The 24167-nt window shown below is 51.5% G+C and overlaps 1 protein-coding gene across 1 annotated transcript; it reads right to left on the reverse strand.

Moving 5' to 3' along the window:
* Positions 1-2156: 2156 nt before the first annotated feature.
* Positions 2157-14101, reverse strand: LOC137455356 (solute carrier family 2, facilitated glucose transporter member 3). Its single transcript, XM_068166088.1, has 10 exons — positions 13965-14101; positions 10751-10846; positions 9350-9510; positions 8809-9049; positions 8496-8658; positions 7678-7865; positions 7283-7387; positions 6406-6507; positions 5324-5527; positions 2157-4862 (listed from the first exon to the last, which is right to left on the reverse strand). The coding sequence occupies exons 1-10, from the start codon at positions 13977-13979 to the stop codon at positions 4647-4649; spliced, it is 1491 nt and encodes a 496-aa protein (XP_068022189.1). The 5' UTR covers positions 13980-14101; the 3' UTR covers positions 2157-4646.
* Positions 14102-24167: the final 10066 nt, after the last annotated feature.

The following is a 24167-nucleotide window of genomic DNA, read 5'->3' on the forward strand; positions in this document are numbered from 1 at the left end:
CGAGGTAATCCCAGGCACAAATCCAGGCTGGGCAGGGACTGGCTGGAAAGCAGCCCTGAGGAGAGAGACTTGGGGGTGCTGGTGGACAAAAAGCTCAACATGAGCTCTCAGTGTGCACTTGCAGCCCAGAAAGCCAATCAGATCCTGGGCTGCAGCAGGAGAAGTGTGGCCAGCAGGGCAAGGGAGGTGATCCTCCCCCTCTACTCAGCTCTGCTGAGACCCCACCTGGAGTCCTGCCTCCAGTTCTGGAGTCCCTATTACAAGAGGGATGTGGAGGTGCTGGAAGGTGTCCAGAGAAGGGCCAGGAGGATGAGCAGAGGGCTGGAGCACCTCTCCTGTGAGGACAGACTGAAGGAGTTGGGGCTGTTCAGTCTGGAGAAGAGAAGGCTCCCAGGTGACCTCATTGTGGCCTTCCAGGATCTGAAGGGGGCTCCAAGAAGGCTGGGGAGGGACTGCTCAGGATCTCAGGGAGTGATAGGACTAGGGGGAATGGAATGAAGCTGGAGGTGGGGAGATTGAGGCTGGAGGAGGTTCTTCCCCATGAGAGTGGTGAAGCCCTGGAATGGGTTGTCCAGGGAGGTGGTTGGGGCCCTGTCCCTGGAGGTGTTTAAGGCCAGGCTGGATGAGGCTGTGGCCAGGCTGACGTAGTGTGGGGTGTCCCTGCCCATGGCAGGGGGGTTGGAACTAGATGATCCTTGTGGTCCCTTCCAACCCTGACTGATACTATGATACTATACTATGATACTATGTGGCTGTGAGCAACCTGATCTGGTGCAAGGTGTCCCTGCCCATGGCAGGGGATTGGAGGTCAGTGAGCCTTAAGGTCCCTCCCAACCCTAACAATTTTATGATTCTGTGAGTCCTGGAGAGAGGTTGGAGTGAGGAGGGGGCAGCCTTGTTGGCAAGGGACAGAGGAAGTGGTTCCAAGCTGCCCCATGGAAGCTGAGGATGAATCTCAGGAAGTATTTCTGCCCTGGAAGGTTCTCCGACATTGGAACAGGCTGCCCAGGGCAGTGCTGCAGTCACCCAGGTCTGAAGGTGATTGCACAGCAAATTGCAGAGCACAGGCATGAGCTGGGCACAAGCACAGTGGTCAGCAAGAGCAGCTCCCAGAAAGCCTGCACTGGCTCTGTGCTATGCTGAGCTTCTTCAAACTACATTGTGCCTTATGTCTGCTAGTTGATTTCCAGTCTGATGCCTCTGGAGTTGGATTAGCCTATTTCTTCCTCTGGGGTACTTTGGGTCCCGTCCTCTTTTCCTTTCTCTCACTTCCCTCCATCCCCTTCCACCAGAGGGTATTTTCTCTCCTTACCTTGTGGTAAGTCATTCTGTTTCTCTATGAGGCATGGGTACAGACTGCCCAGGCTTGTAAAGTGCCTGTAGGACAGGGAAAGCAGTGCCCTAGAGCAAAAGCTTTCTTCCTCCTCAAACTAGGTGGGTGCTCAGTACTTCCTAGGCTGCAGCACCATGCATGAGAGCACCAGGGATTTACCAGTGGGTCAGGAATATCACAGCCCCTAGCTCCTGGTCTTTCTCCAGGCATTAGGGTTTCCTCTTCACCACCCTGCTCCTTTCAGCCACCTAGTGCCAAGTCTCCACAGGCAAGATTTCCAAGACATTAAAGTCATTTGCCAGGAGCAAAGCATGACTTACAAATGTAAGGGTTCCCCCTTCACTTTTGTGGCAGAGAAGTTATAAGGATCATTCTCAGCAGAGAACCAAGACAGAAGCCTTAAGCATTTTACATGTGGCCAGGATTTGTAACCTCCCCCACTCCCCTCTCCTTTTACTGAGGGATACTGGGAAAGGAATTGGATGCAAACAAGATGTGAGCAGACAGATCCAGAGCCAAAGCAGCATCTCTCTTCCATCTGAACACTCCAAAGGAACAGTAGTAAGGGTGTTTATTACAGTGATGTGCATCTCCACCAGAATCAACCACCACATGATCTAGTGTGGGGTGTCCCTGCCCATAGCAGGGGGGTTGGAACTAGATGATCCTTGTGGTCCCTTCCAACCCTGAATGAAACTATGAAACCACATACAGTGTGCTGAGCTAACCAGAAAGGAGATTCCAGGATGTAATCCTAGGCTGTAATAAAAGGAGCAAGAAAACAGAAGACCTCAGTGTTAAGCATCAAATCCACAGCAGATGCTCCAGTTCTAGGTTTTATTTTAAAAACAGGGAACAACTACATTAAGAAGCATATAAAACCCATCCAAAATATTAACAATGCTCTTACAGAGGAGAAAAAAAACAACCAAACCAAAACACAAACCAAAACCAAAAGAACAATGAACACAAATACCTGGTGAGAAAGACCTATACACTGGTCCAAGCCAACACACACCTCTGATGTGAAGTATGGAATGCTCTTATGCACAGCTGCAGAGGGGAGTTCCCAACACACAGATGCCCCTTCTGGAAGTGCTGGAGGGTCAAAAGGAAGGGCACAGAAATCTGAACAAACTAAACCAGAAACATGAGAGTTGGGACATAAGCCAGATGTAATACTTCTAAGTATCTGGCCTGGAAGGCTGAGAGAAAGCTAGGGAAGAGTGAATGTAGGAGGACTGATTTGTGCAGAGCTGGAGCACATCAGGTGAAGCATTGGGAAGCATTCCACAGCAGGGAATTGTACTGATCTTTGCAACTCTTTGTCATTAGGGGAGGTAGGAATGTGACTTATCTAGATGTCAGATACACATCCCTAGAACAGACACCAGTGGAGCCTCTGACCTGCTCTGAAGCAGCATGCTCTCAGGAGCACTGGGGCTGTTTGTGCCACAGTTTTGCTGTCATTGCTGCCTTGCACCTTGGAATCTATGGGCCTGCCTCTCCTCTAGGGTAACTAAGCAATGAACTCCAGCATGAGTTTGTAGGTAGACCCAAGTTTGAACAAGTCCAAAAATACAGGTGGTGTTAAGAGCAGCACTTTAAATTGGATCTGCCTCTCTTTAGCCTTTCAATAGCAGGACCAGACAGACACAGGCCTGGAGTAACTCTCAACAGAGGGCTGCAGTCAACACAAAGCAAAACTCCCATTCCTGTGCTTCTTCTTGCCTTCCTGAACTGAACTGTGCTAGCATAGCAGCAGGGGTAGGTGTACACACAGTCTGGTGGGGATGCTGGCACTTACTGATGTACACTTTGTCCGCCCTATCCTTTCTGCACATCTCTACACAGCACACTGGTGAGCACCAAAACACCATGTAGGCCTTCCAGAGGGCACACAAGGCAAGCAAAAGACCTGACCTGCAAACAACCAGCAGACTGATCACTCCACACTGCTCAGCTAGCAAGCTGTGGTCTCTAGCCCTGCATCTTCATGCATTTCCATACACTGATGGTTCCTGTGTCCAGAAGGCTCGTGCTACATGCCTCTATCAAACAGTAGAACAGTTGCTAAGAAAATATAGCTCTGGAAAATACACTCTTATCCTTGCACACCTTAAAGTAACAAGTTGCAAATTTCAGACTTGGGCCCTACTAAAATACAGCAGAGAAGCAAACAACAAGAAAGTATAGGAAGAAATAAAAGAGCCATAAAAATCCAGAGAAGGCAGTAGTCACCTTCTTGCTTTCCAACTGCCACCCTCCATCCCTCCCTACAACGTGACTGAACACACCACTGCCCACTTGCTGCACTACACCTTCCACTGGGGAACAGGCTTAAAATTGCCACCCCCCAAAAAAAATGCCAAGGTAAAGCTGTGGGTGGGCTAAGCAAACACACCTCTGCTGCCTAGCAGGCATCCCCTCCTAGAGGGCACAAGTGAGAGGTGATGCGTGCCACCAGCTCTGCCCTACATCCCAGCCGCGGCGGCCGACCTCCCGCCCGCCCGCCGCCGCGCTTCTCCTTCGCAGCCTTATTGCACCTCGGGTCTGCAGCACCTTTTGTGGAGATCAGCTGATCCTCTGCAAGCATCTTCAGTTGCATTACCTGTACACTCTTTTGTACACCATTTAAAAAAATAAATATTTACAAAGTGACATACAAATAAATAAACTCAAGTAAAAGCAGGCTTTCAGTCTTGTCTATACAAAACCAAAGAAGCAGGGGGAAAAAAACAACCCACCCCAAATCTGCACCTAACTTGGTCCCCTTTTTCCTGAGGCTGAAACAAGTGCACACTGGAGAGGAGGTGGGGGAAAAAAAAAAGCAAGGAGATGGCTTTTTGGTAGGCTTGTTAAGTTCCAGTGTTAGCACTGTGCACACACACACACACACAGGGTAGACTCAAAAGGGCCAGGGACTTGTTCAGTGGGTCACTTCAACTCACTACAAAAATAGTATTGGATTCCAAACACATCTCATGGTCACTGCGTGCATGGTTAAGCCCAAATAGCCACTGCAGGTGAGAACAGCAAAAAGTATTGCCAGGTCTTCTGTTATCCTGCTGTTTGGGACAGGAAAACCCAGATGGTTTTTCAAGTGCCAGCTGTCTTCCAGTACTTGAAAATGGGCTAACCCAGATCAGATTTAATACTGGTAAGCCTGACAGAATGGGCAAGGATGGGTGGGGGTAAAGAAGAGAATAGCAGCAATCGAGGGGGGCAAAGTCCAAGTTCTCGTGGGTTTCTTTGCTCATTCCTTTAACGACTCAAAGCAAGTCAGAGTCAAAGCAGAGGTGTGTTGTGAATCTCAGGCAACTTCTTTATCAGGCTGTATACTGTTCAGCTCCACCATAGGGTTCTTCTCCACAGGTGATGTGGGGCTGGCCTCTGCTCGACCCTCAAAGCCCCTGGAGATGTCTTCAAAAGTCCTGCCCTTGGTCTCTGGTACTTTGAAGAATGTGAAGACAAAGAAGATGACCAGGAAAACCAGAAAGATGAGGAAGACATAGGAGCCACACAGTTTCTGCAGGGAGGAGAAAAGCAGGGGGGTTTTAATGTGAGAAGCTCACAAAGCTAAATGCAAAGCCATTTGCTGTTGACAGCTCCAAACTCCAACACTGCTCAAACTTTTCCCTCAGCATTGCATTTCTTAACAATTAAATCAGGGTTCTGAAATGCTTTTGTGTTCCTGGAAGTCACCCAGGAACATGTTTCTGAAGGGAGAGCTTAAATGTGTTAATTAAGATGGTTATTCCAAGCAGCTGAGATGGCAGGATCAGAAGGTGAGTCACACTTCTAACCTGAACTAGTGACCAGAACACAGAACCAGGGACCTCTGAAGACTATCCAGCCTTCTGCTCAAAGCAGGGACAGCTTTGACAGGTCAGGTTGTTAAGGATCAGTCACACTTTTAAGTCTCCAAGGATGGAGATTCCACAGCCATTCTAGCCAGCATCTGCAGCTCTTTGCAAATTGGGTCCATACCTCTGCATAGGGGAAGAGCATTCCCACCAAGAAGTTGGAGGTCCAGTTGGAACAGCCAGCCACTGCCATGGCTGCAGGCCGTGGGCCCTGGCTGAAGAGTTCTGCCACAATGAACCACGGGATAGGGCCAGGGCCAATCTCAAAGAGAGCCACAAAGCCAAAAGTGGCAATAATACTGATGTATCTGATCCAGTCCACAGCATCCTGCAAGGAAACAAACATGATCAGGTGCCTACAGTACACAGCACAAGGCCCCCTCCAGTGTCACCAGCTTCTCAACACTGTGGAGCTTCTGCAGTCAGGAAGTGATACTCTCCACTGCACACTCAGCTCTAGTCCCTTTTTAAGTCCCTTGCTGGGATCAGCCAAGGCAATGCCTCAGATAAACAGCAAGATGTGATTATATTCACATCAGGGCTGACACAGAAGATGAGAAATGAAGCAGCAAGGTAGGATGAGGCTTAGACCTTGGGACCATGGATCCACCTGGTCTGTATCAGGAATAGTTCAGCCAGGAGGAGTAGGCAAGTGATCATGCCCCTGTACTCAGCACTGGTGAGGCTGCATCTCATATAGTGTGTTCAGTTTGGGGCCTCTCACTGCAAGGAAGACACTGAAGTGCTGGAGCATGTCCAGAGAAGGGCAATGAAGCTGGTGAAGGATCTAAAGACCAAGAGGAGAAGCAGCTGAGGGAACTGGGATTATTTAGCCTGGAGAAGAGGCTGAGTGCAGACCTTATTGCTCTCTACAACTGCCTGAACAGAGGCTGTAGTGGGGTGGGAGTTGGTCTCTTCTCCCCATTAACTAGTGGTAGGATGGGAGGAAAACAGCCTCCAGTTGTGCCAGGGGAGGTTTAGGTGGGATATGAGGAAATATTTCTTTACTAAAGCATGATCAGGCATTGGAACAGGCTGCCCAGGGAGGTGGAGTCACCATCCCTGGAGGGGTTCAAACAGTGTCCAGACAGGGCACTTGAGGACATGGTTTAGTGGCCATGGCAGTGTCAGGTTGAGGGTTGGACCTGATGATCCTGGAGGTCTTTTCCAACCTTAATGAACTTAAGATGAACACTCATGACTCACCTTCAGAGCTAAAGCAATGGTCATAAGAACAGCACACACAGCCATGCCACCCAAGCCAACTAAATGGAGGGTCCTGCGTCCTGCACGCTCCACCAGGAACAGCTAGAAACACAGCAGGAGAAAGGCCTGTTACTGCAGGAGGAAAAGGAGCAGAGACTCCTTTGCTCAGTGTGCCCTGCAGCTGCCTGCTTTCATCTGCCTGTGTGCAAGTGGCACTCTCAGCACAGATCACAGGGCTGCTCCATCCATCCTTAGTTTCAGAAGTGTTTCTTCTCTTTCTTGCTACTGCTTTCCTGCTACCTCCCCCTTCCCAGCCACCCTACAACTACCTACCTGTCTACAGCTACCTGAAGGGGGGTTGTAGACAGGCAGAGGTTGGTCTCTTCTCCCAGGCACCCAGCACCAGAACAAGAGGACACAGTCTCAGGCTGCACCAGGGGAGGTTTAGGCTGGAGGTTAGGAGGAAGTTCTACACAGAGAGTGATTGCCCATTGGAATGGGCTGCCCAGGGAGGTGGTGGAGTCACCATCACTGGAGGTGTTCAGGAGGAGACTTGATAGGGTGCTTGGTGCCATGGGTTAGTTGGTTGGGTGGTGTTGGATGATAGGTTGGATGCCATGATCTTGAAGGTCTCTTCCAACCTGGTTTATTCTATTCTACTCACCCCTTTTCACTCTCCCTTTGCCTTAAAAAGGCTAACAGTTCCTCTTTTCTCACCTCCTCTCCTCCCACAAAGGCTTTTAATGAATCCTTTCCTCTGCTCTCAAAAGCCACTGCCCAGTCCAGTGCTTTGCCTCAGCCTGGCTGCTTTAGTCACATCTCCCCCAGAAGCCCAGGCAGACAGGTCACCTCTCACCACCATTCCCACCCCACTTACCGACACCACCGTGAAGACCGTGTTCACCACGCCAGCTCCAATGGTGGCATACACAGGCTGGGTGATACCAGCCCTTTCAAAAATCCCTGTAGAATAGTAGAACACCTGGGAAGAGAAGCAAGCTGGGTATCACAATTCCAGTGTTTGAGTGTCCCTCAATCTCTGCCTAGCACCTGGGAGGGAGTTTCCCAGAAGCACAGCACAAAAGAGCACGCTTCCAGCCAAGACTCCCTGCCTTGGTGCAAGGCTGCCATGTCTTGCCAGTGTGTATGTAGGAAAACTGTGACCTCCAGTCAAAGCACAAAGGTTTTTGAAGGCACAGTCCTCCCAACATCAGTGGCAAGTGTACCCAGGGATAAGGGAGGCCCAGCAGACGGTACAGAAAGGTAACTCACAGCGTTGATGCCCGAGAGCTGCTGGGAGAGCTGCAGCATGATGGCGATGATGATGGCCTGGCGGTAGTTTGGGGAACGGAAGAGCTCTGGCACCGTTGCCTTCTTTTCCTGGGACATTTTAGCACTCTCTTCTTTCATCTCCACGATGTCTTGAGACACATCTTGTGTGCCTCGCAGCTTCTGGAGAACTGGAGGGAGGGATCCAGAAATGCCAGCTATAGTACCCCCACGCAGCCAGCAGGAGCCCCTCCGGGCTGCCGTTTCAATGAGGGCACACTGTGTGGTCACCTGCCAGTCACTGCTTGGGCCTGCTGCATAGGGCAGTCTGAGCTTTACATGCAGCCTTACTCATCTTTACCACCCAGATGCTAAAGTGCCATGATCAGCATGGAAGCCAGGCCCAGAGGCACTGCTCATGCAGTTTGATGCCTGGATTTACATTTGATCCCCAATTCTGTTCACAGGCTCGCCAGCAGTGACCACCAGCCAGCAGTGTTAGGAGCAGGAAACACCTTCCAAGCTCCTTGGTAAATGTCAGTCTATTTCCTGCCTTTCAGAAGGAGCCCACAGAGCTGCAGCAGCTGGCCCTACTACACCCCACCAGGCCAGCTGCCACTCCTTACATCTTAATCCTACTTGAAGTCTCTGTTGGGATGCCAGGTTTCTCCCAGTTCCTGGTGCAACTGAGGGATGGGAGGGTAGGCATGGTGCCCTCTGGGACTCACACATGCTCCACAGCCAGTCCTGGCCTTCCACTCAACTTCAGTGCAGGCTGGGAGCCAGCATACAGCCCTGCCCCTTCAGGGATGAGTTCTTACCTGCTTGTGCTTTCTCTTCCTTCATCTTGTTGATCAACAGGAAACGGGGACTCTCAGGGCAGAAGAGAAGAGCCACACACTGCAGGACTGCTGGGATGACTGTGAACCCCAAAAGGAGTGGCCAAAGCGTGTCAGTTCCCATGATTGCCTCCAAGCCAAAGATCTGCAGCAAGAATTGGAGAGAGTGCACCATTTAAATACTCCCACTTCTCACCCCCACACCAGCGAGGGCACACACCACACCTGATGACAAGTGTGGCCCATTTCACCCTTCCCTACCCTTGAGGGCATTATCAGGTTGTGTCAAGCCTACCTGGGCCACCAGGATGCCCACAACAATACCCAGCTGGTTGAGGGTGCCAAAGGCTCCACGGAGGCTGGTGGGAGAGACCTCACTGATGTACATGGGCACAAAGCCAGTGCTAAGGCCACAGAAGAGGCCAATGATGAAGCGGCCAATGACCAGCATCTCCACTGCCTTTGCCATCTTGGAGAAAGCCATGAGAGTGCCACCAGCAAAGGCCAAGATGTTCACCAGTAGCATGGAGTTCCTCCTGCCAGGGTAAAAATGTCAAGATTGAGTTTAAACTGGCAATACACTGGAAGTGTCACTGGGAGGGGGAAGGCAGTCCTAGCCATGACCCCCCCCACCTCCATCTCAGGGGAAGGAGGAGAACAAGAATAATCCTTGTTCAGCTCCTGCCTTGGCCTGCAGCCCTTTGCAGCCCACACATTCTTGTTTCCTCTCCAGCCACCTCCTCCTCCCGTCCTTTCACCTCTGCCCTCTTCCTCCCAAGACTTCACTCCAGAAGGGAAAAACTCCCTAACAGCTTGGATCCCTCTTCCCAGCTTACCTGCCAAATCTGTTGACAAACAGGCTGACTGAGAAGGAACCAATCATGCCTCCTACTGAGAAGATAGCCACAGAAAGGGACCACAAAGAGGTAAGCAGCTCTGGGGAGGCAACCTCCCCACTCCGCTCGTACAGGGTTCTGTTGAAGAACTGCCGGATGATCTGCAAGAGAGACCAGGTGGGGATGGAGTTACACCCCAGTGAGAGGCTTCCTGCACTGGGCAGGTCACCCCTGAGGCCTTCCTGGCCTGCTCTCCTGGAAAACAGCAGCAAAGAGACTCTAAAAGTACAGTAGGCAGCAGCAAGTCATGCAAGGGAAGGTGAGGGTGCAGCAAGAACTCACTGAAAACTCAGCAGACAGGTAGCAGCATGACGGCAGAGAGCTCGCCCACTGCACGGGACAGAGCTGGCCAGAGGATGGTGCAAGCCACCCAGCGTGCTTGCAAGAGGGTGAGACACAGCTGGGAATGAGCAGCAAGAAAAGGTGACCAGAGAATGGAAGGTAAGATTCCTGGCAACACCAGAACTCTGGCAGCAGGAACAAGGCTTTCTGGGATGAAAATACTTCAGAGGGGTACAGAAAGTTTCATCGAGGTAAGCCTGGAAACTGCAGCAGTGTGAAGAGCAGTGTCCCCTGGGCATGTGATTTCTGAGGCATCCTCTTTGATCACAAAGGAAATTATGCAAGGCCTGAGGGGGGCATGGCCTGAGAGTGCCCCCAGCAGATGGCAGCAGGACTTAAGCTAGGAAGGAAGCCCCCACACACACCACACCCTCCCCACACCCCCAGTGATGTGACATCTATTCCCGTAGACGGGGTGGATGTGGTATTGGTGACTCAGATCCTGAGAGAGGAACCATCTTGTAGTCACAAGAAAACTACATTTCTTACTTTCTTCACCTCTTCTCTGCTTTCTTGGGCTTTGAGACTCTTTGCTCAATGCCCCAGGAGCAACCCTTTTACAAGCACTGAAGCCACAATTAACACAACGAATTAATGACATTAAAGAAGCCCGAGATCAGCTCTCCACATTTATCTGCACAGCTCTCCACATTGATCTGCACACTGCTCTCTGCATTCCTGCTGTCATGGATGGTTTATTCTGACTCACAACTAGAGGAATGTGAGCCACTTCATGTACCAAATACAGACCTGTCAGGAAATGGCAGATGGAACCCTCCTGTCCCCCTCTACGCTCCTAATTAAGAACTAACTTTTCTGCTTGCTCTCTCTCATCCCCCAAGCTTGGCCCTCGTTGTCCACCGCTGTGAGAGGGAATTCTGAAGCTCTTCTTGACTTCACAAATCAGATTATTATCTCCCTGGGAGACAGCTGCTAGACCTTTAGTTCTCCACCAGCCCCACACTCACACCCTCTCCCCAACTCATTTTCCCCTCTCACCTTCTCAGGAGCATTGATGACACCGGTGTTGTAACCGAACTGCAGAGACCCAATGGCAGCAACAGAAACTGCATAGATAAGAGATGCTGTGATTTTCTGTGGAAGAAAGGGGAGAACGTTTCACTTGGTTACACATGCTTTCTACACAACTTGAGCTTGTCTGCAGCATGAACAGTAGCTGCCACGCACCTATGGGAGTACACCAAGAGGCCTTTATCTAGGGTGGGTACCTGAGGAGACCCAGGAAAGGGAGATGCAATTACACAGCAGAAAACAAGTTCTGTGACTCCTCTGTAGGAGGCCTGTCAGGGCCTCCCCTTTATTGTCCCCTGGCCTGCACCAACTATTAGCTCATTAGTAATGAATACATTGCCTGCATTAGCAGCTGTTATTTTGGGTTGATCTGCTTTACAGAAAAGCTTTTGCTGATCTCTGGCATGTCATGAAATAAGAGCCTAACTCTTCCCTCTGCCAACTGACAAGTTCTCGTGAATTGAGCCTCAGATCTGGCCATGAACTACCCTGGCAGTCCCTCCAAACAGTTAAAACACACACTCTTCAGCAACAGACCCACTTTTCCCAGGCTAAAGCTCCCCAACCCTGCCCTAGGGCACCTGGCACAGCAGCCTGCCTCAGAGGTGGCAGCAGCACTGCCAACTTCCCCGTGTGTTTTTCTGGAAGCTGTGGCAATACTTGGAATCTGAAACGAAACACTGGAGTCCTGGGGACTGTGCAAGTGTGCTTTGATTTATTAGGAACAGAAACAGCTGAGCCCTCAGCTCAGAGGCACCAAAAAATACTCTATAGGCTGAGAAATGCAAGGCCCAGAGAAAAGCATCTGACTTTGTTTGAACGTTTTGAAAGGCTTCAGTGTTTAAGCCAGCTCTGTGCTAGGGAGGTGTTGGGGAGCAGGTGACTCAGGAGCTGGTGTTCAGACTACCAGTTCTTGAGCTGGCACAATGTGGAAAGGTCATTTGCTGTCCCAGGAGAGACTGGAAATTCTTTTTTCTTATAAAAAATTAAGATCCATGTGTCCAAGGCTGTCCAGTTATTGTCCCAAGGCAGAGGAGAGAAGTGCACTCCATGGGGCCTACTGTCACAGCTCTTCCAGTCCCTTGCTTTCCAGCTCAGCCCCAGGAGCAATGGCTTCCAAGGCTGCTGAAGGTTTCTGCCAATAACCTTCTGCCACGGCTCATACCACCTCTATCAATCACTCAGGACAAGCAGGTAGGTGCCCCTGGCCTGCACAGCCCTCATATAGTTAGGCCCCAGTAAACAGAAACTGGGGAAACTGCTCTCAGGCATGTTTTCCCCCTCCTACACATCAGTTTCTCTGGCTGAGCTCTCTTGTCGCCGAGGATATAGACAGAGAGCAAGGGGACAAGGCCCTTTTCTTGCAGGGGGCAGATGATTCCAGAAGTAGCATTCACAGCTGAACATTCCCAAGGCAGTCCAGGCTTTCCTATCCCTGCCACTAACTGTTCCACTCATTTTTGTCATGAATACATTTGGCGCAGGACCACGAGAATGTAAGACTTCCACATCACTTGGATGGCTATAAACGGCATTGAGACATCTAAGCACATTTAAGATTCCAGTCTGGGTCATCCCTAGTGAGGAGGTAGAGCAAAGCCGAGGACAGAACCCAGCTCTCCACATTTTCAACACAGTGACTCAACATAACAGCATCTTTCCCCTTCAGAGCTCTGCTTTGTCATAGGATGCAGCGGTCACAGCAATGACTGGGTGCAGCAAGGACGTGCTGTGTGGGGACTGCTTATCTGTATGGTACATACATGAGCCATAAAGCTCTGAGGTCAGTTCTTCACCATCTTCCATACTCGAACAGCACCATGAGCTGCCCAGGGAGGTGGTTGAAGCCCCATCCCTGGAGGTGTTTAAAAGACAGATGTGGTGCTGAGGAACACAGTTTGCACCAGACTTGGTAGAGTTGGATAATGGCTGGAATCGATGATCTTAGATGCCTTTTCCAACCGAAATAATGCTATGCTGTGATTCTCCTGGCTGTTGCCAGCTGTTTGTCTCCCACCACACGTAGGCATCACATGGCCTGATCCATACCCTTCAGCGAGCCAGACCATGATCTAATGTATGGATCGTTGTTACTATTGGAAACGCCTCACTTCCCAAAAGGCAAAAACAGGGAACTCTAAAACAGCACAGCGACACCCACCCTCATCCAAAGGGTTCTTCCTGTGACCACAGCTATCAGCAGCGTTCGTTATCCAGAACATGCCTCTCACCTACCCCACCCCATCCCCCTGCCCTGGCTCCCCGACTGGATCCTCTAAGCAGCACAACTTGTTGCACCAAGGGAAAGCAGCCGCCCAGTCCTCCTCTGAGCGACCTTCACCAGCTGCTCTCCTTCTCCCTCTGCCTCGTCTTCTCTCGCTACCCGGATCTCCCATCAACATGGCGGGGAGGGCCCCGAGCTCCCCGTCTAGCTGGAAATCCCTAGCATCCCACAGCAGATTCGGCTGGACGCTTGCCATCCCTCCCCCCACGCCCGCCCGCCTCCCCTCCCCGGCGCACGCAAGCCCACCCCAGGCAGCAGCTCGCCCCGCTGCCGCACGCTTCGCTCGCAGCGGCGGGCAGCGGCAACGAGCGACAGCGGCAGAGGAGAGCGGGGGAGAGGATCTGCCTTGCCTCCCTCTCGTGCTTTAAAAATACCTTTAATATAAGCCCTACCATCACTACAAAAATACCCTAACGGTCAGCCCCCGCTTTGGGCATCACGAAGGCCGGGACAAACCAGCGCGGCTCATCAGCAAAACGAACGTCGCAACCGATAGGACCGAACACGGGCAGCACATCATGTGCTCGTCAGGCCACATCGACCCTGCCATCTGCGACAGCCTCTCCCAAGCAGTCTGCGTGCCCCACCCGCCCAAAGCATTCGGGTCTGCTCCCGGGACCCCCGCTCAAGCACCAGAGCGGCGGCCCGGCCGCCGACACCATCTCCACCCGAAACCCCAGACCCCCGCTGGCGGCGGCTAGCGAGGCGGCCCCGAATCCCAGGCACCCGCCAGTCACCCAACACCCGGCGTGGGGGGGACGGGGTCGGGGTAGGCCACCGCCGGGGACGCGAGCGGCGGCCGCCCACCGGAGACTACTTCGCAGCGGCTACAGCGCTGCCGGCGGAGGTGCTGGGGGGAGGGAGCAGGGGCAGGAATCCGCGCTCCATCTACTCTACCTTTTTGGCATCCATCGCTAGCAGCTCCCGGCGAACGAATGACTGCTGGCCAACGGCTCCCGAGGAGCGAGACACCCGCCTAACGGAACAAGCACGCAGCGGCTCGGCTCACCGCCCAGACCCAGCGCCCGCCCCGCGCCTGCCCACGCCTTGCCCCCGTCTGCAGCCGGGGGATTTATGGTCTATGTTAGGGGAGGGGGGAGCTGGTGGGTGGGAGGGGCCGAGGAGGAGCTGCCAAGAGAGAAAACAAACCCACCACCCCCACCCCCGGGAAAAAAAAAGCATCACACCAGAAAGAAAAAAAAAAGAACCCAACGCCAAACCAAAAAAAGCCAAAGCAGCGCTCCGAGCTCCTGCCGCTTGCTGACTTCAAAGTGACATCAGCGGCCTGCGTGCCGGGCAGCCGCGCTGCCATGGTGTGCCGAGCGCCGGCAGCGCGGCCGCGGGAAGGCACAGGGCTGGAGAAGCGCCGGCCGTGTTGCACGGCATGCGGAGAGCCGCTAGCCAGAAGAGCCGTGCCCTGCCTCGGGCGAGCTGCTCCCGGGCGCTGCTTAGCGCGGAGAGGCACCGAATCGTACAGTCGTTTGGGTTGGAAAAAGCGTTTCAGACTAGAGCAGAGCTACTAAGTCTGATCACTCAGCACCACATCTCTGCCTCTTTGAGATGCCTCTAGGGATGGGGAGTGAATCACCTCCCTAGGAAACCTATTCCAGTAGTTGAAAACCCTTTCGGGGAAGAAGTTTCTTCTAATATCTGACCTCAACCTCCCCTGGTGCAACCCGAGGCCATTTCCTCTTGTTTGATCACTTGTTATCAGGGAGGATCACCGTCCCTGGAGGTGTTTAAGACCAGGCTGGATGAGGCTATGCCATGGGTTAGCTGTTTGGGTGGGTTGGATTGGTTGATGGGTTGGACACGATGATCTTGAAGGTCTCTTCCAACCTGGTTTGGTTTATTCTAATAAAGGCTATTCTAATAAAGGCTCTGGCCAGCCTGATCTAGTGTGGGGTGTCCCTGCCCATGGACAGGCATGGCAGGGGGGTTGGAACTAGATGATCCTTGTGGTCCCCTCCAACCCTGAATGATACTATGATACTATGATAGGAGAGACCAACACCCACCTTGCTACAACCTTTCAGAGAGTTTTAGAGCAACAAGGAGAACCAGAAGGTCTCTCCTCAGCGGCCTCTCCTACAGGCTAAACAACCCCAGTTCTTAGAGTCACTCCTCACAAGACCTGTTCTCCAGACCCTTCACCAGCTTTGTTGCTCATCTCTGGACCCAGTCCAGCACTTCAATGTCTTTCTTGTAGTGAGTGTCCCCAAATTGAACCCTGGTGTGGCCTGACCAGTACTGAGCACAGGAGGACAATTCACTTCCCTGGTCCTGCTGATACAGCCCAGGGTGCTGTTGGTCTTCTTGGCCACCTGGGCACACTGCTGGTCTCTACCAGTGGGAATGGCTTGAAAAATAACACAGTCTCTATGAATGCTCAACAGAGACTCAGAATAGTTTGGGTTGGAAAGGAACTTAAAGATCATTTAGTTTAGTTTCACCCTCCAGCCAAGGGCAGTGATACCTCCTGCTAGAAAAGGTTGCTCAAGGCCCTGTCCAACCTGGCCTTGGTGGTGTCACATGCAGCACTTCAGAAACAGTTTACTTTGCTGAACTTTGTTTCTAACAATATATGGTGGATGTGGGGCAGGCTGTGGATGTGGTCTGCCTGGACTTCAGCAGGGCCTTTGACACCATCCCCCACAGTAAACTGCTGTCTAAGCTGTCAGCCCCTGGCTTGGACAGCAGCACTCTGAGCTGGGTTAGGAACTGGCTGGAGGCTGAGCCCAGAGAGTGGTGGTGAATGGTGCCACAGCCAGCTGGCAGCCAGGCACCAGTGGTGTGCCCCAGGGATCAGTGCTGGGCCCTGTGCTCTTTAGCATCTTCATTGATGATCTGGATGAGGGCATTGAGTCAGTCATCAGCAAGTTTGCAGATGACACCAAGCTGGGAGCAGATGTTGGTCAGTTAGAGGACAGAAGGGCTCTGCAGATGGGACTTCGACCGACTGGACAGATGGGCAGAGTCCAACAGGATGGCATTCAACAAGTCCAAGTGCCAGGGGCTGCACTTTGGCCACAGCAACCCCATGCAGAGCTACAGGCTGGGGTCAGAGTGGCTGGAGAGCAGCCACGCAGAAAGGGACCTGGGGGTACTGGTTGACAGCTGGATGAACATGAGCCAGCAGTGTGCCCAGGTGGCCAAGAAGGCCAAGGGCATCCTGGCCTGCATTAGGAATAGTGTGGCCAGCAGGAGCAGGGAAGTCATTGTGCCCCTGTACTCTGCACTGGTTAGGCCACACCTTGAGTCCTGTGTCCAGTTCTGGGCCCCTCAGTTTAGGAAGGACATTGAGAGACTTGAAGGTGTCCAGAGAAGGGCAACAAGGCTGGGGAGAGGCCTTGAGCACAGCCCTGTGAGGAGAGGCTGAGGGAGCTGGGGTCACTTAGCCTGGAGAAGAGGAGGCTCAGGGGAGACCTCATTGCCCTCTACAACTACCTGAAGGGAGGTTGTAGCCAGGAAGAGGTTGGTCTTTTCTCCCAGGCAACCAGCCCCAGAACAAGAGGACACAGTCTCAAGCTGTGCCAGGGGAAGTTTAATCTGGAGGTGAGGAGAAAGTTCTTCACTGAGAGAGTCGTTAGCCATTGGAATGTGCTGCCCAGGGAGGTGGTGGAGTCCCCATCCCTGGAGGTGTTGAAGAGGGGATTGGATGTGGCACTTGGTGCCATGGTCTAGTCATGAGGTCTGTGGTGGACTTGATGATCTTTGAGGTCTCTTCCAACCTTGGTGATACTGTGAGACTGTGATAATATACTGGAAGGTAAACTTATTACACTAGTGGCCCAGATTCTATTTACCCATTAAATCTGGTTATACAATTAAGAGATGTTTTTACTTCTGTTTGTTTACAGAAACACAGTGCAGTACTCTCTATGCACTGCTCTTAAACTGGACATGACCTCATCCCACCTCCCCAAGTTGGAGAGGAGTCACAGTTCTAGATAATTGCTCCAGAAAATGGCAGCAGATCAGAGCTGGGGCTGGGAGCAAGGGCAGGGGAGCGAAATCTGCTTTATGCCGGCTCTTTTTGTTGTTGTGAAAATGATTCTGGGACCAGCCATCACTTTTGTAACCACAGGGTGGGAAATGCAAACCACAGCATTCATTTCTGCTGGTTATTTCACGTGGTCATCTCGCCCTACATTAAATGGTGTAAATCACATGGTCAAGCAGGGTGATGCTTCCCCTGTCTGTGGATAGGTGTTTATGTGTTGTTAAATATTCTCCCCACCATAAAAGCAGTTGTGAGGAAGAGTGAGGGAAGCCTGCACAGCCCTTTCTTAGCCGTTAGATAAAAGCTCTTCCACCCTCCGCGGAGGAGCACAGAGAGACAATGTCAGGAGGAAGACCCCCAGGAACACCCTGCCCCAGCTAATCCCGGGCCCATCACAGGACCATTAGCACATCAAAGGCCCCATCTTTAACATACCTAGGGGACAAACAGAGCACAAAGGCAGGTGGCAACCCAAATGAAGGGTTTAGAGGAAGGGCCACACCGCCTGGGCCATCCCTCCCAGGGCTGCCCCGGAAAGCTATCAGTCCCATTGTCCATGTGTGAAACCCATCACCAAGGGTCAACTGCCGCAGTGCTTTTCAGGCCCGGGGAGAGGGGGGTGCTTCGGGCAGGGGCTGCAGACACATCTCAGGATGAGATTGCACAGGACTTGCTATGGGATGTTTAGGCATGTAATCAAAGGAGGGATGAGAGGGAAAACGGGACAGTTGCATGTAAACTGCGTTGGTCAGCACACTTGGCCAGCACACTTGACCAGCACACTTGACCAGCACGCACTTGGCCAGCACACTTGACCAGCACACACTTGGCCAGCACACTTGACCAGCACACTTGACCAGCACACACTTGACCAGCACACTTGACCAGCACACACTTGGCCAGCACACTTGACCAGCACACACTTGGCCAGCACACTTGACCAGCACACTTGACCAGCACACTTGGCCAGCACACTTGGCCAGCACACTTGACCAGCACACACTTGGCCAGCACAGTTCCCCCAGTTTAAGTTAATAAATTCCATTTCCAACTCTCCTTTTGTGAGGTACTCTCTGTTTGGTGCTGAGGTGCTGGGGGTCTGTGGGGGCTGAGTGCCAGGTCACATAGGTCCCTGTGCCATGCAGGTGGGAGTGCAAGCAATAGTAAAGGTCTAGCCAGATCAGCTGTCAAGCAAGTGAGGCGGCCTGCGAGCTGGGGAGGGGGTGGTGTGTGTGCTTTAAGGGGGGAGCTGCCCATCGGAGGGACTAGGACAGGCTCAGCCAGATGCCAGAGAAACCATGGGGGCTGGGGAAAGGGGAAAGAGCCCCTGGTGACTGTCTCTAAAGGTTGTCCATGGCAGGCTGGCTACTGGAAGGACCAGTCCTGATCAGCCGTGCACATGCTTGTGTGGTTGTATGAGCTTGTGTGGGTCTGCTGTCACATGCCCAGGTGTCAGCAACTGGGGAGACTGGGATCTGGGGGCACACTGAGCCCAGCTTCTGGAAGAAGCCACGTTATGCATGTGCATGTAGATGTATACTGCCACTATGGAACCTCCTCCATCCTGCTCTGCCTGGGATGGGGCCGTTCGTGCTGTTTGTGTGCCTGTGCAGCTAGCTCTGTGTGGCAGTCAGGTGTGTGTGAGTTACATACGTGGTGTGCATGTCTGTGTTTTAAGTGTGTGCCAGAAGGGAAAGTGTTCTGAGCCTGGCTGCATCTGGGAGCAGCTGTGGCAGCCTTGCCCTCTCTCAGGCTGCTGGACCTGGCTCCAGTTCCTGAGCACTCTTCATTTGATTAACCTTGCCTCACCTTTAGTTTTCTCTTTTTCCCCTAAGCGTATTTTCCACTTGTTTGCAAGCAAACGCTGGCATTAGCTCTGGAAACAGCCCTTCACTGGCTAGTGTGGGAAGCTGCTGTACTTGGGGAGGCTCTAAGCATATCCCAATTTCAGAGGCAGTCTTCAGGCTGTGCAAAACATTCTTCTGAAATGGCCTCATTCCCATATGAGTTTGGGGCAAATGCTGAGCAGCCCAAACTTCAAGATTAAATTAAACACACACATAGCTACTAATCCAGTTCAGAGGCAGTTTAGCTGAAAATTAACTCTTTAACACCATGCAGAAGCCAGTGGGTGGCACTCCTTTATCTTTACAGAGCTGGTGAAGTAAACAACAAGAGATAGGAGCTCAAAATGTATCACCAGAACCCAAATTTCCCTGAGGAATGTGGGGGGGAATACCCCACCCTCCCATTTCAGTGAGCTTTGCCCCACTCTGAATTCATCTGCTGATGCTCAGACATTTAGGTTTGAAGTTCACATCACAGCCTGTGCCTCCTAAATAACAGCTTTGTCTCTGCCCTAGGACATGCACCTTCCTCCCCCATCACAGATGATTCTTCTGATCAGCTCTTGGGGGAAGTCTCCTAATACCTCTTGAGCAGAACTACTGAATTCCTGTACCAAAGAAAACCATGCAGCTCATCTCTCTGTGAATATTGCTCTCTACAACTCCCTGAAGGGAGGTTGTAGCCAGGTGGGGGTTGGTCTCTTCTCCCAGGCAACCAGCACCAGAACAAGAGGACACAGTCTCAAGCTGTGCCAGGGGAAGTTTAGGTTGGATGTTAGGAAGAAGTTCTACACAGAGAGAGTGATTGCCCATTGGAATGTTCTGCCTGGGGAGGTGGTGGAGTCACCATCACTGGAGGTGTTCAGGAGGAGACTTGATGGGGTGCTTGGTGCCATGGCTTAGTTGGTTGGGTGGTGTTGGATGATAGGTTCGACATGATGATCTTGGAGGTCTCTTCCAACCTGATCTGATCTATTCTATTCTATTCTATTCTATTCTATTCTATTCTATTCTATTCTATTCTATTCTATTCTATTCTATTAATTTCATTTCATTTCATTTCATTTCATTTCATTTCATTTCATTTCATTTCATTTCATTATTTCATTTCATTTCATTTCATTTCATTTCATTTCATTTCAATTCTAATATAGAACTCGTGGATGATACAAAGAGCATTAACTGCCCTGGGATGGAGGCCCACTGCAGTTTGCTGGTAGGCAGCCAGACATAATATTTCTGAAGGAAGGGCCAGGCAGAAGCAGCCCCAGGTAGAACTCGGTGCTGGGTGCCCCACATGAAACATCAGTAGCCTAACCACAGAGCTGCAGGCATGGGGAAAGGCTCATTTTTGTTTAACAACATTTTGGGGGGGTTTCTCATTTTAGCTCTGGGAATGCTTGCATGTCTAAACTGCTGCATGGCAGCTCCCTTCCAGGGGCTGCACATCTCCTGAGGAAAGCTGTTTCACTCAGAGAATGCCTATTTGTCTTTAAGCAGCAGCCCCAACAGCACCCAAGTCGTTCTTCGTTGATTTCAGAAACTGAAGACAGCAAATGACCCCCAGGAGCACCTTGCTGTGCCTGCATGAGAGTATCAGTAGAGCTCCAACAGGTACAGCTCTCAGCAAACACATGTTACATATACAAAGCCTTGGCTCAAGGAGCAAATGAGGAGAAGGCACAAAAATCACATTCTGAAAGCCAATGGGTTTGGTCCTGTCCATGCCTCCACAGCCTCGTGGGAACAGAAACTCATCAACAGGGACTGAACAACCACAAGGTCCACACTCTGCTGCCCAAGCACCTGGCAAGGCTCTATTTCACTTATCTATCTACCCAACTGTCAGTTCAGCGGTGCTGCCCCACAAGATGAAGCTCTTTCCAGCCTCTCTTTTCCCTTTCAAATTTAGTCAAGCCTTTCTCATGTTTCTCTTTATTTTGCCTGGAGAACAATTCTTCAGAGATAAGAGGAGCAGAGGCAAGGAGGATTGTTTGCCTTGAGAAATGATTTTGTGCTTTTCTGTTTGTAACAAAAGGGCATTCAGAACAAAGAAGAATGAGAGCCAGCATGGGCCAGATGCTTCCCCCACAAGCCATGACTAACTTTTATTGTTGAGAAGAGCTGAGAAGGAGTGGGCAAAAAGGAGAAAAGATAAAAGAGAGAAACAAGATGATGGGTGGGAAGTAGGTTGGCCCACAGACAACAGGAGGTTAAGAGAGTTGAGGAGAGAACCAATGGAGAGACTTGAAGGCATAATGAGGTGAAGAAAGCAAGCATTAAAACAGATTAGAAGGGCAAAGCACAAGAGTAAAAAAAGAGAGAAATAAGGAAAAGGCAGTACCAAAGTACCAGAGGAAAAGGGATAATAGGTGAACAGACAGAAAAGAGGAAGACAGACAGAAAGAGGTGCAAGAGAAAACAGCAGAATTGCCTAAGCAGGAGAGCACACACAGAGCACTGGAGAGACCATGGCATTAAACCAACACTGGCTTTAACATCCACCCTCTACCACAGTGAAACGTAGGCTGGAGCTAACACCCCTGAAAACTTGCCTAGCTAAGCTAGTTGCTTAATCAAATCACTGAAGTCAAAAGCCTCTCATACTTTACCAATCACTTGCAAACGGGAAGAAACCTTTGTTTAAAACCCCAACACACTGCAGAGTCTCATAACCCTGGAGGGTCAATCACAAGCAGCAGCACCTGCTGAGAACACTGCTTCCTATGCTGATCTCCCTGCTACACTAAAGGAGTGACAACCCCCCCAGAGTCATCTCAGATCTCCTAGTCCCACCTGCCATAACGCAGCCCTTGTCCTCTTCTTTTGTGTTAACTGGGAAGAGACTCCTGCCCAGCATCTAGCCCACAAACATCCTTCTGTTGGGATTTGTTTTCTGACTGAGGTTGCCTGGGCAGCCAGGCTTTCTAGGAAGGAAAGGAGCTGTATGCCTGTGCACTTGCCTTTTCCCTGTGTGATCTACTTAGCCTCTTTTAGTCTAAAGTTACCCTGCATCTGAGATAGCAATACTGAAGTACGTGCATGTGACCCAAAGAGAATGCTGTAAATAGCCTTTTTCCATTAGTAAATGCCCTTCTTAAAGCCTCTATCTTTATTTTCCCCCTCCTTTTCTCTGGAACCAGGGCCACAGAGTCCTGGACTGGGATGCTGCAGCAGCTGGGAAGATGGGGGTGACAGCAAAGCTATGATGAGGCCTCAGGGGTGAGCTACCAGAAGGCTGCAGGGCAGAAGGTGAAATATCTGTGAAGATTTTTGATGCATCAGCCACTGCATCTCACCATGGTCTTCCCCACTCTCAGTAAGAAACTGAGTTTGGAGGAGAATGTAACAATGTTCCTGGGTTAGGAACTGGCTGGAGGCTGAGCCCAGAGAGTGGTGGTGAATGGTGCCACAGCCAGCTGGCAGCCAGGCACCAGTGGTGTGCCCCAGGGATCAGTGCTGGGCCCCATCCTCTTTAACATCTTCATTGATGATCTGGATGAGGGCATTGAGTCAGTCATCAGCAAGTCTGCAGATGACACCAAGCTGGGAGCAGATGTTGGTCAGTTAGAGGACAGAAGGGCTCTGCAGAGGGACCTCGACCAACTGGACAGATGGGCAGAGTCCAACAGGATGGCATTCAACAAGTCCAAGTGCCAGGGGCTGCACTTTGGCCACAGCAACCCCAGGCAGAGCTACAGGCTGGGGTCAGAGTGGCTGAGAGCTGCCAAACAGAGAGGGACCTGGGGGTGCTGATTGACAGCTGCCTGAACATGAGCCAGCAGTGTGCCCAGGTGGCCAAGAAGGCCAATGGCATCCTGGCCTGCATCAGGAACAGTGTGGCCAGCAGGAGCAGGGAAGTCATTGTGCCTTGTGTTCATCACTGGTTAGGCCACACCTTGAGTCCTGTGTCCAGTTCTGGGCCCCTGAGTTTAGGAAGGACATTGAGAGACTTGAAGGTGTCCAGAGAAGGGCAACAAGGCTGGGGAGAGGCCTTGAGCACAGCCCTGTGAGGAGAGGCTGAGGGAGCTGGGGTTGCTTAGCCTGGAGAAGAGGAGGCTCAGGGGAGACCTCATTGCCCTCTACAACTCCCTGAAGGGAGGTTGTAGCCAGGAAGGGGTTGGTCTCTTCTCCCAGGCAAGCAGCACCAGAACAAGAGGACACAGTCTCAAGCTGTGCCAGGGGAAGTTTAGGCTGGAGGTAAGGAGAAAGTTCTTCACCGAGCGAGTCATTGGTCATTGGAATGTGCTGCCCAGGGAGGTGGTGGAGTCCCCATCCCTGGAGGTGTTCAAGAGGGGATTGGATGTGGCACTTGGTGCCATGGTCTAGTCATGAGGTCTGTGGTGACAGGTTGGACTCGATGATCTTTGAGGTCTCTTCCAACCTTAGTGATACTGTGAGACTGTGAAAGCAACTTGTTAGGCAAGAAGTTCAATAAAAATCAACCTAAACAGAGGGGGGAAAAAATTTTACTGAGGAGTAAAGTTACAAAGAGAATTCCCTAGTAAAGTCCTGGTGGGTAGCACAGCAACAGGAAAATACATCCAGTTCAGGAGAGTGCTTGGGCTTCACATTTCTTGTGAAAATACTACATTCAGATGGAAAAATGGCGTTTGGGCAGAGAATCATTTTTCCTTCTGGAAGACATAAAAAGAATCCCTCTCTGGTATGTGCAGGGCAACGTGCCAGCCCAACGAGAGGATGCTGGGAAGAATGACAAATGTGGCTAGACAGTGTTTTCTAGCTGCTTAACCAGCTGCAGTGATTCAGTCCCACAGATACTGAGCAGAAAGCAGCAAGGGAGGCTGTCACACCAGCACTTTATGTCTAGCTTTGTCAATCCAGCACCCTTGCAATAGGGGCTGGGTGTGCTGCCTGCCGGCACGTGGAGCCAGTCTGGGCTTGCACAGCATTTCATGGGGTGGAGGTATTTCAGCAGTGTAAGCTATCTTATCTCATGTCCCACTTTAGGTGTACTTCTCACACCCCAACATTAGTAAGAGAAAACTACACACAGAGCCAGCACATCCACATACAGTATGCAGAGGCAGACCCACCCACAACACACACACACTCTGCCAGCAAACGTGTTGACAGGGCAGCTCAGACCCAGCCACACGCCACTGCAGCACAGGCACAGCACTGCATTCACAAACACCACTTCCAAAGGCATTTTTCACCAAGCCATACTCTGCTCCCAGGCACCTGGCCCAAATCGCACTGCAGAGGACAGGGAAGGGATTGTCCCCT

Source organism: Melanerpes formicivorus, unplaced genomic scaffold (assembly GCF_026170545.1).
Source record: "Melanerpes formicivorus ecotype bairdi unplaced genomic scaffold, bMelFor1.0.p_v2 SCAF_96, whole genome shotgun sequence".
NCBI lineage: Eukaryota > Metazoa > Chordata > Aves > Piciformes > Picidae > Melanerpes > Melanerpes formicivorus.

Excerpts from the sequence above, each read along its gene's own strand:
- LOC137455356 (XM_068166088.1), bottom strand. Across the intron at positions 8,659-8,808 it reads TGGGCATCCTGGTGGCCCAG|ATCTTTGGCTTGGAGGCAAT; the intron begins GTAGGCTTGACA and ends TTCTTGCTGCAG. Across the intron at positions 5,528-6,405 it reads CCATTGCTTTAGCTCTGAAG|GATGCTGTGGACTGGATCAG; the intron begins GTGAGTCATGAG and ends GTTTCCTTGCAG.